The sequence below is a fragment of the Narcine bancroftii genome, chromosome 5, assembly GCF_036971445.1.
Source record: "Narcine bancroftii isolate sNarBan1 chromosome 5, sNarBan1.hap1, whole genome shotgun sequence".
In the NCBI taxonomy this organism is placed as follows: Eukaryota; Metazoa; Chordata; class Chondrichthyes; order Torpediniformes; family Narcinidae; genus Narcine; species Narcine bancroftii.
The window spans coordinates 74,366,785-74,381,804 of record NC_091473.1 but is presented as its reverse complement, the minus strand read 5'-3'; the positions used below and the strand labels follow the sequence as shown (position 1 = coordinate 74,381,804).

At 41.6% G+C, this 15,020-nt stretch overlaps 1 protein-coding gene across 5 annotated transcripts in view; it reads left to right on the top strand.

Moving 5' to 3' along the window:
* kcnt2a (potassium channel, subfamily T, member 2a) overlaps positions 1-15,020 on the top strand; it is a 1,068,826-nt gene that overhangs the window by 525,950 nt on the left and 527,856 nt on the right. For all 5 annotated transcript variants that reach the window (XM_069937843.1, XM_069937844.1, XM_069937846.1 and 2 more), the window contains 2 exons: positions 1,312-1,417; positions 2,316-2,488. In XM_069937843.1, coding sequence (XP_069793944.1) covers positions 1,312-1,417; positions 2,316-2,488 — 279 coding nt within the window. The remainder of the gene's footprint in view (positions 1-1,311; positions 1,418-2,315; positions 2,489-15,020) is intronic.

Here is a 15,020-nt window from a genome sequence, read left to right as displayed (position 1 = left end):
TAAAACCTAAAGCACTTGGACCTGTGTATTCTAAAATGCAAACGAGAACAATCTTTTACCCATCTTTCCTTAGTATTGTATTTTAGATTTCAAAGCTTTCAAAATTTACAATCAAATATACACTTTGCTCATCTGTTTCCCAAGCAAACATTGCTATGTTTTATGTCAGCTATCCCATCAAAACACAGCAAGAGGTATTAATTATACAATTTCAGGAACCTAAAATAAATCCTTGGCTATCAAAGCATTACACTTAAACAAAACAACTAAAAACCATAAATATTTTAACATACTTCATTTTTTTATGTTGGTATTGGAAAGTTTTTGATAGCCAGTGAAAATTCTTTACAAGCACCACGCACTCTCATGAATGAGTTGATACTATTGACTTTATTTACCTCTCAGTGGCAAAGTATCTTTTGTACAGCTTGAACATGAGTATCATGAAGCACAAAAGGTAGCTGTTTAACTCTTCAGACCAGCACAAATGAGAGCTGTTGAATTTAGTTGTCAATTTAACTGGAATACTGCTCTCAACCTATGAATGACATATATTTCAATCCCTCCTAACTTCCCAGAGATGTGTTAGCCAATTTCCAGTATCATTTCTTTTGACATAACCGCATCCTGATTTTGTGTAGAATTAAAAATTGCATTGTGTATATTTTTGTAAAATTTTTCCTATTTCCTGAAATACTGCCAGTGGTATCTGAGCCTTCTGCCTGAAGGTAAAGCAAATAATTATTGGGTCTTTCCATTCCCCCTCACAAAGTGACCTATGTTTGTCCAGTGATGCCCTTTATCCTACTTCAATGAAGGTTATACACCATTCAGGCACCTGCAAGATCTTTATTTTTCTCCTCTACATTTCCATATCACAGCTGCAACACCACATATCCTTGTGGTTTTTTTGTGCAGCTTTGACCCATAATGCATGGTTTAGCATTTGTGCATCCCAATGCCAACCTCCTCTTGAAGTGTGATTGTCTTTTATGGTTTCCATTGATAAAATCTCATTTTTTTAAAAAGTGAATTTTATTCAAGAGAAATTCCACCCAACTAAACTAATCATGGGTCTAATGCCAGTCATTGCACAAGCACTGCAGAGAGTACAAAACATTTTCAAATGTGTTTAATGTATTGGACTATCCTGCACATATGATAGCTTTATTTATTTGATTCAACAAAAGAGCTGTTGTTTATTTATTAATGTTTTGCATGCATATCCATTAAATATATTTCCAGAATTTAAAAAAATTTGAGAAATGTTTTAAGATTTCCAATTTAAAGTGACTGACTCATTTGTTTCAGGTATATTAAAGGCTACCCTCCAAACTCACCCTATATTGGAAGTTCTCCAACCTTGTGCCACCTACTGCGGGAGAAAGTTACATTCTGCTGCCTGAGATTAGATAAGGTATGAAATCTGACATTGCTTTTTACAATTCTATTTGAGAACTTGCTACAATGCAGTCAGGTGTCAGGAGTGTTTTATCTGAGAAATGTGTTCAAATCAGGCAGTGGCAATGTCATACATAGCTGCTTGTTTGAAATAAATGTACAAATAACTGCAATTCCCACATTTAGCCATCTTTGTTAATAATTCAGCAGCAAATTGAAACTGTCCTTTGTTTCTCACTCCCTCAGGCATTTTGAAAGCTTTGTAAAATTTTTATATGCCTATTTGCTCTTAAGAGTCTTGACATTTATTTTCTAATGTTAAATATACTGTACCTTCTCAACTGATATTGCCATGTTTTATCTAATATCTTGACATGGACTGGGAAAATAAAGCATAACTTAATTTTTTTTCATAATGCTGGTAATTTTCTTAAGAGTAACATTGGAAAGTAGCAGAAAATCTTGCAGATACTGTCATAAATTAAGCTAATTTTATGCAATATTCTACATTTTTGAACAAGTGTTAAAATTTCTGAGCAACTTGAGTTTTCTCATGTAGAGTGGAACAGGTGGAGATAAAAAATATAAGTTTCACAGTGGGTGCAGCATTTGTTTAGCATTTGTTCATACCACCACATTATTTATTTATTTACTGGAGTTTCATAATTCTAACGATGATGGTTTCCTAGATTTTATGATACATCATAGTTTGAATTATCATTCCTTACAAGCCCACAGGCAATGTAGAAATTTTCTATCTCCCTTCAGGCATTAAGAAAAAGAGATTTTCCTTCACAGCAGAATCAAGGGTTTTATTAATGATGGCAGACTAACTTTATTCAACTTGGAAAACAATGTTTTTTCTTTCTTCTTTAAAGATACAAGTAATTGAATTTTTTAAAATATCCTTCCAGGGGTGCCAGCATAATTGCAATGAGGATGCAAAAGCCTATGGTTTCAGGAACAAGCTTATCATTGTTTCTGCAGAAACTGCTGGGAATGGATTGTACAACTTTATTGTTCCTCTTAGAGCTTACTACAGACCAAAGAAAGAATTAAGTCCTATTATACTGCTTCTGGACAACCCGTAAGTATTCTATTCCTGACTTGTCAAATTTCAGTAATTTTTAACTCGATTAGATTAATCACTCAAGAATATGTAAGATTCCTTAAACTTGTGTCATTTAGAAAGATCATGCCTATCATTCTACTTCATTATTTTTCTTGCTTAAACCACATCATCCATTATTCTTTATTCAGTATACTCATCATTTTAAGACCCTATTCTCCAGACTCTCCTGTTATGTGAAACAGCTTTTCAGTCATTTCTCTTGGCATCATGTATGTTGTAATGGTATCATCTAATTTCTGCTGAGTGCAAACAATCTTACTCAAATAAATCTATAGAACCAAAGAACATGACAGAACAGAAAACAGGCTTTTCTGCCCTTCTATTCTATGCTGAAACATTATTCCACTAGTCCCATTGTCCTGCACCCCTCCCATAATCCTCCAGAACTCTCCCATCCATTTATTTTTAAAAATTAAGATTGAGCTCACATTTACCACATCAGACGGCAGCTCGTTCCACACTCCCACCTCTCTCTGAGTGAAGATGTTCCGCCTAAACCTTTATCCTTTCACCCAAAAGCCATGTCCTCTTGTATTCATCTATTCTAATCTAACTGGAAAGAATCTACTCACATTTACTCTGTCTATACACCTCATAACTTTGTAAACCTCCATCAAATCTCCCCTCATTCTTCTACGCTCCAAGGAATGAAGTCCTAACCTGTACCTGTAACTCAACTCCTGAAGACTGGCAACATCCTAATAAATCTTCTCTGCACTCTTTCAATCTTACTGATATCCTTCCTGTAGTTAGTTGACCAGAAATGCATAAAATTCTCCAAATTTGGCCTCATCAATCAACCTCACCATAACATCCCAATTCCTGTACTCAATACTTTGATTTATGAAGGCCAAGATGCTAAATGCTCTCTTTACAACCCTATTCACCTGTGACACCACTTTCAGGGAATTATGTATCTGTATTCACAGATCTCTTTGTTCCTCTGCAGTCCTCAGTGCCCAACCATTTACTGTTTATGCCCTACCTTGGTTTGTCCTTCCATAATGCAACACCTCACACTTTTCTGCATTAAATTCCATCTGCCATTCACTGACACATTTTTCCAGCTGGTCCAGATTCTTCTGCAAGCTTTGAAAGCCTTCCTTGCTGTCCACAACACCTCCAATTGTAGTGTCATCAAAAAACATGCTAATCTATTATCATTCCAGATCATTGATATAGACAACCAACAACAGTGCTCCCAACACCGATCCCTAAGGCACACTACTAATCACAGGCCTCCAGTATGAGAGGCAATACTCCACTACCACTCTCTGTCTTCTCCCATTTAGCCAATTTCGAATCCAGTTTACAACCTCTTCATGGATACCTAATGTCTGAATCATTTGAACTAAACTCCCATGTGGGACCTTGTCAGAGGCCTTACTGAAGTTCATGTAGACAGCATTCACAGCCTTTCCTTCATCTACATTCTTTGTAACCTCCTCAAAACAACTCTATAGGATTTGTTAAACATGGCCTACCATGCACAAAGCCATGCTGACTATCCTTAATGAGCCATTGGCTGTCCAAATACTTGTATACCCAATCTCTCAGAACTCCCTCCAATAATTTACCTACTACTAATGTCAGGCTCACTGGCCTGTAATTTCCTGATTTATTTTTGGAGTATTTTTTAAACAATGGAACAACATGAGCTCCCCTCCAATCCTCCGGCACCTCACCCATGACTAAGAACATTTTAAATATTTCTGCCAGGGCCTCTGCAATTTCTATACTAGTCTCCCTCAAGGTCTGCCAGAATGTCATGTCAGACTCATGGGATTTATCTACCTTTATTCACGGTAAGGCAGCAAGCACCTCCTCCTTCTCTTTGACTCCATATGTTCCCTGCCACTACTCCTTGTTTCCCTTCCTCCCTTACACACTATGCCAGTTTCCTGAGTAAATACTGATGCAAAAACTGTTTAAGATCTCCCCATCTTGTTAGGTGCCACACATAGATGACCTCTCTAATCTTCTAGGAGACCAATTTTGTCCCTTACTATCCATTTATTCTTAATATACTTGTAGCAATCCTTTGGGTTTACCTTCACATTATCTGCCCAAAGCAATCTGATACCTTTTTGTCTTCCTGATTTCATTCTTAACTATTTTATTACATTTTCTATACTCTTCTAGTACCTCATTTCTCCTTGTTCCCTACACCTGTTATATACCTCTCTCTACTTCTTAACCAGATCACTAATATCCCTTGATAATCAAGGTTCCTTATACCTGTTAACTCTGCCTTTAATCCTGACAGGAACATCCAAACTCTGCATTCTCAAAATTTTGCCTTTGAAGGCCTTTCACATCCTTGCCAGAAAACAGCTTATTCTAGTCCACTCTTGCTAGATCCTTTCTCATTTCCACAATATTGGGCTTTCTCCAATTTAGAAATTCATCTCAAGGACCAGACCTATCATTATCCATAATTAACTTGAAATTAATGACATTATGGTCACTGGGCCCAAAATGTTCACCTACTCATACTTCTGTCATCTGACCTATCTGGTTCCCTAATAGGAGATCAAGTAGTGCATCTTCTCTCATTGATACCTGAATATATTGATTTAGAAAATTTTCTTGAGCACGTTTAGCAAACTTCAAGCTATCCTGACCTTTTATAGTAAGAGAGTCCCAGCCAATATGTGGAAAGTTAAAATCTTTTGTTTCTTACATCATTCTGCTATCTCTTTACTGATTTGCTCCTCCAATTCTCTCTGACTATTGGGCAGTCTATAATACAATCCAACAGTGTGGTCACACCTTTTGAGTTCCTCAGCTTTACCCATAAGGCCTCTACAGAGAAGCCCTTTGAGCTGTCATGTCAAAGCACAGCTGTGATATTTTTCTTGACTAGCAATGCCACTCCTCGCCCTTTTCATCCCTCCCCTCTATCACATCTGAAACAGCGGAACCCCATTGAGCTGCCAGTCCTGCCCCTCCTGCAACCAAGTTTCATTGATGACCACAATATCGTAATTCCACGTGCCAATCCATCCAAATGCCTTTCTGACAATACTCTTTGCATTGAAATAGAAGCACCTGAAAATATTTTCACCATGTCAACCCATTGACTTTTAATGGTGATGCAATTTTAACATAATCTTCTCCCTCCTCCACTCCTTCATCTGTTCTGGCACGCTGGTTCCCTCCTTCTGCAAACCTAGTTTAAACCCACCCAAATCAGCAGTAGGAAGCCTGCCCGCAAGGATATTTGTCCCCCTCCAATTCAGATGCAAATCATCCCGTCTAAACTGGTTCCACTTTCCCTGGAAGGGAACCCAATGATCTAGAAACTTGAAGCCCTTTCTCTTCTACACCATGTCTTCAGCCATGTGCTAAGCTGCATTATCCATCATGTCAAAACATAGTTGAGAATTACATCCCAATCATACTTGCTTTGATTATGTAAGATTGTACTGCGCGCACTGCACTCCACCTAAAAGCTCCTTTGCGCAGGCCCGAGGACAGGTCCACGTCCTCCCCCTCCACATCCTCCCCCTCCACGTCCTCCCCCTCCACGTCCTCCCCCTCCACGTCCTCCCCCTCAAAAGATGCTCACAAACTCAAGCTAGCATGCTGGAACATCAGAACCATGCTAGACAAGGCTGACAGCCACCGACCTGAACATCAGTCTGCCCTCATTGCACATGAACTCCTCAGACTTGACATCGACATAGCCGCTCTCAGTGAAGTCCGCCTGGCAGATGTAGGCAGCCTCCAAGAACGCGGCGCGGGCTACACACTCTACTGGTCTGGCAAGCCTTCGGATGAACGACGCCTATCTGGTGTAGGCTTCATGGTCAAGAACTTCATTGCCTCCAAACTCGAAAACCTTCCGACAGGCCACTCGGACCGAATCATGTCCATGTGACTCCCCCATCAAAACAAGCATTGCATCACCCTCATCAGTGTCTATGCTCCAACCCTCCAGGCGGAACCAGCAGAAAAGGACAAGTTCTACACTGACCTGCGCAACCTCATCCAACGCACCCCTACAGCCGACAAAGTTGTCATCCTTGGCGACTTCAACGCTCGCGTCGGCAAAGACTCAGAAACCTGGCCAGGAATCCTGGGCAAGCATGGCGTCGGCAAGTGCAACGACAATGGGCGCCTCCTGTTGGAGCTCTGCGCAGAACAGCGGCTTGTCATTACAAACACCCTTTTTCAGCAGAGGGACAGCCTTAAGACTACCTGGATGCATCCCCGATCCAAACACTGGCACCTCCTGGACAACATCCTGGTGCGAGAAAGTGACAAACGAGATGTGTTCCACACCAGGGTCATGCCCAGCGCGGAATGCCACACTGACCACCGGCTGGTTCGCTGCAAGCTCAACCTTCACTTCAAGCCAAAGCCCAGGAACAGTAAAGCCCCGAGAAAGAGGTTCAATGTTGGAAACCTGCAGTCATACGAAGTGAGAGGAAACTTCCAGGCAAACCTCAAAGCAAAGCTCGACGATGCAACCCGCCTCATGGACCCGTCCCCTGAAACCCTCTGGGATCAGTTGAAGACTACCATATTGCAATCCACTGAAGAGGTACTGGGCTTCTCCTCCAGGAAAAACAAGGACTGGTTTGACGAAAACAGCCAGGAAATCCAGGAGCTGCTGGCAAAGAAGCGAGCTGCCCACCAGGCTCACTTACAAAGCCGTCCTGTCCAGAGAAGAAACAAGCCTTTCGTCGCGCATGCAGCCATCTTCAGCGCAAACTCCGGGAGATCCAAAATGAGTGGTGGACTAGCCTCGCCAAACAAACCCAGCTCAGCGCGGACATTGGCGACTACGAGGCTCTAAAGGCTGCGTACGGCCCCTCACCCCAAGTCCAAAGCCCGCTGCGCAGCTCAGACGGCAAAATCCTCCTCAGCGACAAGATCTCCATCCTCAACCGATGGTCAGAACACTTCCAATCTCTTTTCAGTGCCAACCGCTCAGTCCAAGATTCCGCCCTGCTCCAGCTCCCTCAACAGCCCCTAAGGCTAGAGTTGGATGAGGTCCTCACCCAGGATGAGACATATAAGGCAATCGAACAACTGAAAAGTGGCAAAGCAGCAGGTATGGATGGAATCCCCCCAGAGGTCTGGAAGGCTGGCGGCAAAACTCTGCATGCCAAACTGCCTGAGTTTTTCAAGCTTTGTTGGGACCAAGAAAACTGCCTCAGGACCTTCGTGATGCCACCATCATCACCCTGAACAAAAACAAAGGCGAGAAATCAGACTGCTCAAACTACAGGGGAATCATGCTGCTCTCCATTGCAGGCAAAATCTTCGCTAGGATTCTACTAAATAGAATAATACCTAGTGTCGCCGAGAATATTCTCCCAGAATCACAGTGCGGCTTTCGCGCAAACAGAGGAACTACTGACATGGTCTTTGCCCTCAGACAGCTCCAAGAAAAGTGCAGAGAACAAAAGAAAGGACTCTACATCACCTTTGTTGACCTCACCAAAGCCTTCGACACCGTGAGCAGGAAAGGGCTTTGGCAAATACTAGAGCGCATCGGATGTCCCCCAAAGTTCCTCAACATGATTATCCAACTGCACGAAAACCAACAAGGTCGGGTCAGATACAGCAATGAGCTCTCTGAACCCTTCTCCATTAACAATGGCATGAAGCAAGGCTGTGTTCTCGCACCAACCCTCTTTTCAATCTTCTTCAGCATGATGCTGAACCAAGCCATGAAAGACCCCAACAATGAAGACGCTGTTTACATCCGGTACCGCACGGATGGCAGTCTCTTCAATCTGAGGCGCCTGCAAGCTCACACCAAGACACAAGAGAAACTTGTCCGTGAACTACTCTTTGCAGACGATGCCGCTTTAGTTGCCCATTCAGAGCCAGCTCTTCAGCGCTTGACGTCCTGCTTTGCGGAAACTGCCAAAATGTTTGGCCTGGAAGTCAGCCTGAAGAAAACTGAGGTCCTCCATCAGCCAGCTCCCCACCATGACTACCAGCCCCCCCACATCTCCATCGGGCACACAAAACTCAAAACGGTCAACCAGTTTACCTATCTCGGCTGCACCATTTCATCAGATGCAAGGATCGACAATGAGATAGACAACAGACTCGCCAAGGCAAATAGCGCCTTTGGAAGACTACACAAAAGAGTCTGGAAAAACAACCAACTGAAAAACCTCACAAAGATAAGCGTATACAGAGCCGTTGTCATACCCACACTCCTGTTCGGCTCCGAATCATGGGTCCTCTACCGGCATCACCTACGGCACCTAGAACGCTTCCACCAGCGTTGTCTCCGCTCCATCCTCAACATCCATTGGAGCGCTTTCATCCCTAACGTTGAAGTACTCGAGATGGCAGAGGTCGACAGCATCGAGTCCACGCTGCTGAAGATCCAGCTGCGCTGGGTGGGTCACGTCTCCAGAATGGAGGACCATCGCCTTCCCAAGATCGTGTTATATGGCGAGCTCTCCACTGGCCACCGTGACAGAGGTGCACCAAAGAAAAGGTAAAAGGACTGCCTATAGAAATCTCTTGGTGCCTGCCACATTGACCACCGCCAGTGAGCTGATATCGCCTCAAACCGTGCATCTTGGCGCCTCACAGTTTGGCGGGCAGCAACCTCCTTTGAAGAAGACCGCAGAGCCCACCTCACTGACAAAAGGCAAAGGAGGAAAAACCCAACACCCAACCCCAACCAACCAATTTTCCCCTGCAACTGCTGCAACCGTGTCTGCCTGTCCCGCATCGGACTTGTCAGCCACAAACGAGCCTGCAGCTGACGTGGACTTTTACCCCCTCCATAAATCTTCATCCGTGAAGCCAAGCCAAAGAAGAGTATTTAATGAACTTGAAAATATTATGGAAATAGTATTTTTTTAATGTTACCATAAGGCATAGCAGCAGAATTAAGCCATTTGTCCCATTATGTCACTCTATTATCCTTTTTAAGCCCTTTATCCTACCTTCTCCAAATAACCCTTGATCCACTTCCTGAACAAGAACTTATCTATCTATGTCTTTTTAAAAAATCCAATGAGTTGGCCTCCATAGCTGTCAGCTTTAACAAATTCTATAGATTCACCACCCTCTGCATAAAGAAACACCTCCTCATCTGTGTTCTACAGGAACATTTTATCCTCTGAGGCAATGCCCTCTGGTGCCTGATTCTCCCACCATCGGAAACAATCTCTCCATGTTCACTCTATCTAATCCCTTAATATTCAATAGGTTTCAATAAGATTCCACCTCACTCTTCTAAATGCCAGCAAATACAGACCCAGAGCCATTAAATGTACCTCATATAGTAAAACTTTCATTCCAGGGATCATTTTAGTGAACCTTATCTGGGCCCTCTCTCATGCCAACACATCATTCCTTAAATAAGGAGCCCAGAACTACTCACAAAACTCCAGGTGTGCTCTGACCAAAGTCTTATAAAGCCTCATCATTATGCAACATTAATAGGCCAATCACTGCTTCTGTTGCTTTCTTCTCTTCCCTGAGCTCATGACGTCAAAATTTGATTGATTTGAAAGGAAGGTATTGCTTCACAAGAGCAATGTTGGTCTGCTAGGAAAGGAGTGTTGGGTGAATGTGGTGTGGAGTAAGTTAAGACCACCCCTGTCATAGCCCTGAAAGCTCTCCTTTCTGAACTTTCTTCTTTATCCTCTCCTTCTTGAGTCCCATGTTATTCTCCATTGAGTCTTGTCATTCTGGCTGCTGAATTTTCTATTCTGGCCCTTGTGTGAGGTTCTTTTCCCTCCCCTTATGCCTTTCTTCAAATTGACTATTATTGCTCCTTGTCTAAGCAAAACACTTGTTTCTCCTTCTTCCTTGCAAATTCCCATTCCTTCTCAAAGAACAAAACTGTTCTGTGACCTCTCAAATAAGGCATGTCTATTTAAGCGCTAAATGTCTCTTAAACAATGATTATACCTGATTCTGCAGCCATTTCTGTCACTTAACAACCATTCACTGTATGTAAAAAAAAGACATTTACATTTTTTTTTAGAGTTCTTTCTTTTACTTTCGAATCTGTTCTGGTGAGTGCCGTCTTGTTTTTGATATACCCGCTGGCTTCCATTGTTGTCCATTTGTCCTGCTTCCACTCTTTGGTAGCCATATCTGTGGCAGAAGCATAAGTCGTGGCTTCTCTTCCTGCTCTTTCACCATTGCTTTCCATGACCACTTCTCTTGTTTCTTATTCAATCGGTTTCTCATGAAATGAAGAAAATCTGTTTCCACACATTGGCTGATGTTGCCCTGCTTCTTCCCAGCACCACCACTATCTACACTGACACCTATATGACTCTAAATTGTCAGCCATCCATCTGAATCATGAAATGATCACAAGCATTGTCTTCAATTACTGCCACAAGCTGTTACCTTGCTGTTGATTGTTTTCCATTTCACAAGTTCGAAAGCCCAATCAAACAGTTTACATCATTGGTGTTATATGTGATTCTCAGATGAGCTTTGGATCCATGTCTTCACGTTTTTTTAAAATTTTTCGAAGATTACAACCTGCCTTATCTTGGGCACTGCTGTGCACGACCATCCACATCCAAATTATATGTAAAGATGATTCCACCACATTCCTGGTTAGCCCGTCCTGCATCTGCTCTGTAAATTTGGGACCATAAAAAGCACACTTCGTACTTAAGATTATGACTGAAAATAAGCCCAATCTCTTGTCAATCATTATCTATGGTCAGTTCTTGGTTCAACAGTGCCTTGAATTTTGATTTTTGTCTTTTGTTTTTATTTTCCCACGGTGTCAATCCTCCCTGCCTCCTGAGATATTGGCTTTGGTTCTGTTCTGGCCACTTGATTGTCACAAGTTTAATTGCTCCATTACCTTCAAATGCCAAGACCTCCTCTTCAGACTCTTTTCTACATCTTAGTCTTTCTTAAATCGTATCACTTTATATTGCACAGAGCTACATTTTGTTTGGTAATATTACCATAAATTATTTTGGGACATTTTGAAATTTGAACAATGTGTTTTCTAAATGTATGGTGATTTTGATATAAAGTGACGTATTAATCAATGTGATCAGGATATGAAACATATCAAAAGAGGAAAAGTCTAAGAAGTCTTGCAACCTGGTTGGATGGAAGTTTGGCTACATTGTTAGAGTGATTAAAAATTGGGAATCTGCAAGAGGCCAGAGATGGAGGAGCACGGAGATGTTCTTGTTTGTTGAATATGTGGTTACATGAATGGAGGGGATGAGATGATGTGAAAATGAGGATGAAAGTTTAGAAATAAGATATTGTAAAAATAGGTGTCAGTAAAGGTTCATAGTGTTTTTATTTCCCCAGAGTTTTCTTGCTCACAACTTAGTTTAAAAGCTTTGTTTATCAGTGAACTGGTCCACTTTTCTCACTCAAAAGTGTGTGTGTGTGTGTGTGTGTGTGTGTGTGTGTGTGTGTGTGTGTGTGTGTGTGTGTGTGTGTGTGTGTGTGTGTGTGTGTGTGTGTATTTTTAATTTCATGATCTTCAGACCTGATTGAAGTGCATCACATGGCCCCATTCATAAAGGGCTTGGTCCTGCAAATGATTAGAGCAGGACTTAAGGATTTACTTCCCAAAATTGTTTTTTAGGAAAATGGAAACATTTAGTGCAATGCAATGCACAAAAGGATTTATTAACCTAGTGCACTTGATGTACATTAAGCATCTTACATTTGTGTGTTATAATGTTGCAGTCTGTCAGTACAGTGATCAAATCACTGTGTAAACAGTCAGTATTTTCAAATGAATTCCTATTGATGCTGACAACCATGCTTTATCTTTTAATTTTTTTTGTATTTTGAAAACTGCCAAGCTTGTCCTTGAATAGCACTGAGAAGTAAAGGATATAACTTTATAGAGTTTTTAAGAAAGGAATTATTTTGCAATTGGTCTTCCTATCCCTTCCTCAGGGCAGTCCCATTCCTCATCTAAGAAAACTTGCAGGCAATCTTCTATTATCAGTAGTTTCAAGGCATAAGAGAAGGGCTAGCTTTTTTTCTCCCTGTGGAAATCCTACTGGCTTGTGGATAGACAAATAATGCAGAGGAAGAAATTGTGGTTTCAAAATCTGTACCTGTTTGTTTTTGTGCATGGGTTGCATTAGAATGAAAAAAAAACTCTGGTGGTACAATGCAGGTGATGTGGTAGCATTACAGCAACATTACTGGATTAATAATGCAATAATCTATATTAATGGTTTAGAAGCAAGAGTTCAGAGGGATTCAGGTGTTCATGTGCATGAATCACCATAAATTAGCAGGAAGGTGGATCTTGATCTTTAGTAAAAATGGGTTGGAATTTAAAACATACAATTTTGGTCACCTCACGTGTGAAGGACTAAAGGAGAGTCACCAGGCTAAATCCTGCGAGAAGATTTTCCTATCATGAGAGGCTAAACATGTTTGGGAGCATATCATTTGGAATTTAGAAGAAAATCTGAAGGTGTGTTAATGTCAGAATCAAAATTTATTCTCATGAACAAATCATAAAATTCTGTGCTTTGCAGCAGTATCTTAGTGGAAACATTTATATAAACCACCTTACAACAATAATTTTTTTTTAAGTGCACAAAAAATAAGGCAGTGTCTTTAGTTCATTGAGCATTCAGGAATCTGATGGCAGCAGGAAAGGTTGTTGGCGTGACACCATTCAACCAGCTGCTCTATCTCCCTCCTGTATACATTCTCATTTATAGATCGCATTGGAATTGTGCCTGGCCACACAGTCATAGGTGTATAATGAGTAGAGCAATGGGCTAAGCATGCCTCATGTTTCTGTTTCCTGGGGCAATTTCAAGGCAATAGCATCATGATCAGGTCGAGTAATATAAGACTGAAGTACATTGAATATCTCATAGAAGATATTGAATCTCTGGAATTCGTTACCCAAGGGAGTTCTGGCCATATCGTTGGAAGTATTTAAAGTGAAAGGATAGAGCTATTTGAATTATTGGGGCATAAAAGGCTTTGGGAATCCAGCACACAGGAAGAGTTGAGGCTTGTGGAAGATCGGGCATTCGCATATTGAATGGTGGGCAGTCTTGAAAGGCCAGATAGGAACATAGGAACATAGGAAGTAGGAACAGGAGTAGGCCAAAAATGGCCCATCGAGCCTGCTCCGCCATTCAATACGATCATGGCTGATCTAATTTATGACCTAACTCCACCTACTTGCCTTCTCCCCATATCCCCTAATTCCTCTATCATGTAAAAATTTATCTAACCAAATTTTAAATATGTTTAATGAGGCAGCCTCAACCACTTCCCTGGTTAGAGAATTCTAAACATTCACTACTCTCTGGGAAAAACTATTTTTCCTCATCTCTGTCCTAAATCTACTCCCCCGAATCTTGAGACTGTGTCCTCTGGTTTTAGTTTCCCCGGCCAGGTCAAAAAACCTTCCTACATCTATCCTATCCATACCCTTCATAATCCTATATGTTTCTATAAGATCTCCTCTCATTCTTCTGAACTCGAGCGAATACAATCCTAGATGATTTAATCTTTCATCATAAGTCAACCCCTTCATCCCAGGGATCAACCGAGTAAACCTCCTCTGGACCGTCTCCAAAGCCAGTATATCCTTCCTCAAATATGGAGACCAGAACTGGACAGAGTACTCCAGGTGCGGTCTCACCAGTACCTTATACAGTTGAAACATTACCTCCCTACTCCTGAATTCAATTCCTCTAGCGATGAAGGCCAACATTCCATTTGCCTTCTTAATAACCTGCTGCACCTGCCACCTAACTTTTTGCGATTCATGCACAAGCACTCCCAAGTCCCTCTGCACAACAGCATGTTGTAGTTTTTCACCCTTTAAATAATATTCAGCTCTTTTATTTTTTTTGCCAAAGTGGATAACCTCACATTTACTAACATTGTACTCCATCTGCCAGACCTTGCCCACTCATCCAGCTTAGCTATATCCCTCTGCAGACTCTCCACATCCTCATTACAATTTGCTCTTCCACTCAATTTGGTGTCATCCACAAACTTGGCTACACCACATTTTGTCCCCTCCTCCAAGTCATCAATGTAAATGATGAACAGTTGTGGGCCTAACACTGACCCCTGTGGCACCCCACTTACCACTTTCTGCCAACCTGAAAAACTCACATTTATCCCGACTCTCTGCCTCCTGTCAGACAACCAATTTTCAATCCAGGCCAATATACTTCCCCAGACTCCACTTTCCTGTAACTTACTGAGAAGTCTCTTGTGCGGCACCTTATCAAATGCTTTCTGGAAATCCAAATATACGACATCAACCTGTTCCCTTCTATCCACCGCACCCATTATATCCTCAAAGAATCCTAACAAGTTTGTCAAACAAGATCTTCCCTTTCTAAAGCCATGCTGCGTCTGCCTGATTGAACCCTTACGTTCCAAAAGTTTCACTATTTCATCTTTAATGACGGCTTCAAGCATTTTTCCAACTACAGACGTCAAGCTAATTGGCCGATAATTTCCAGTCTTCTGCCTACATCCCTTCTTAAAAAGT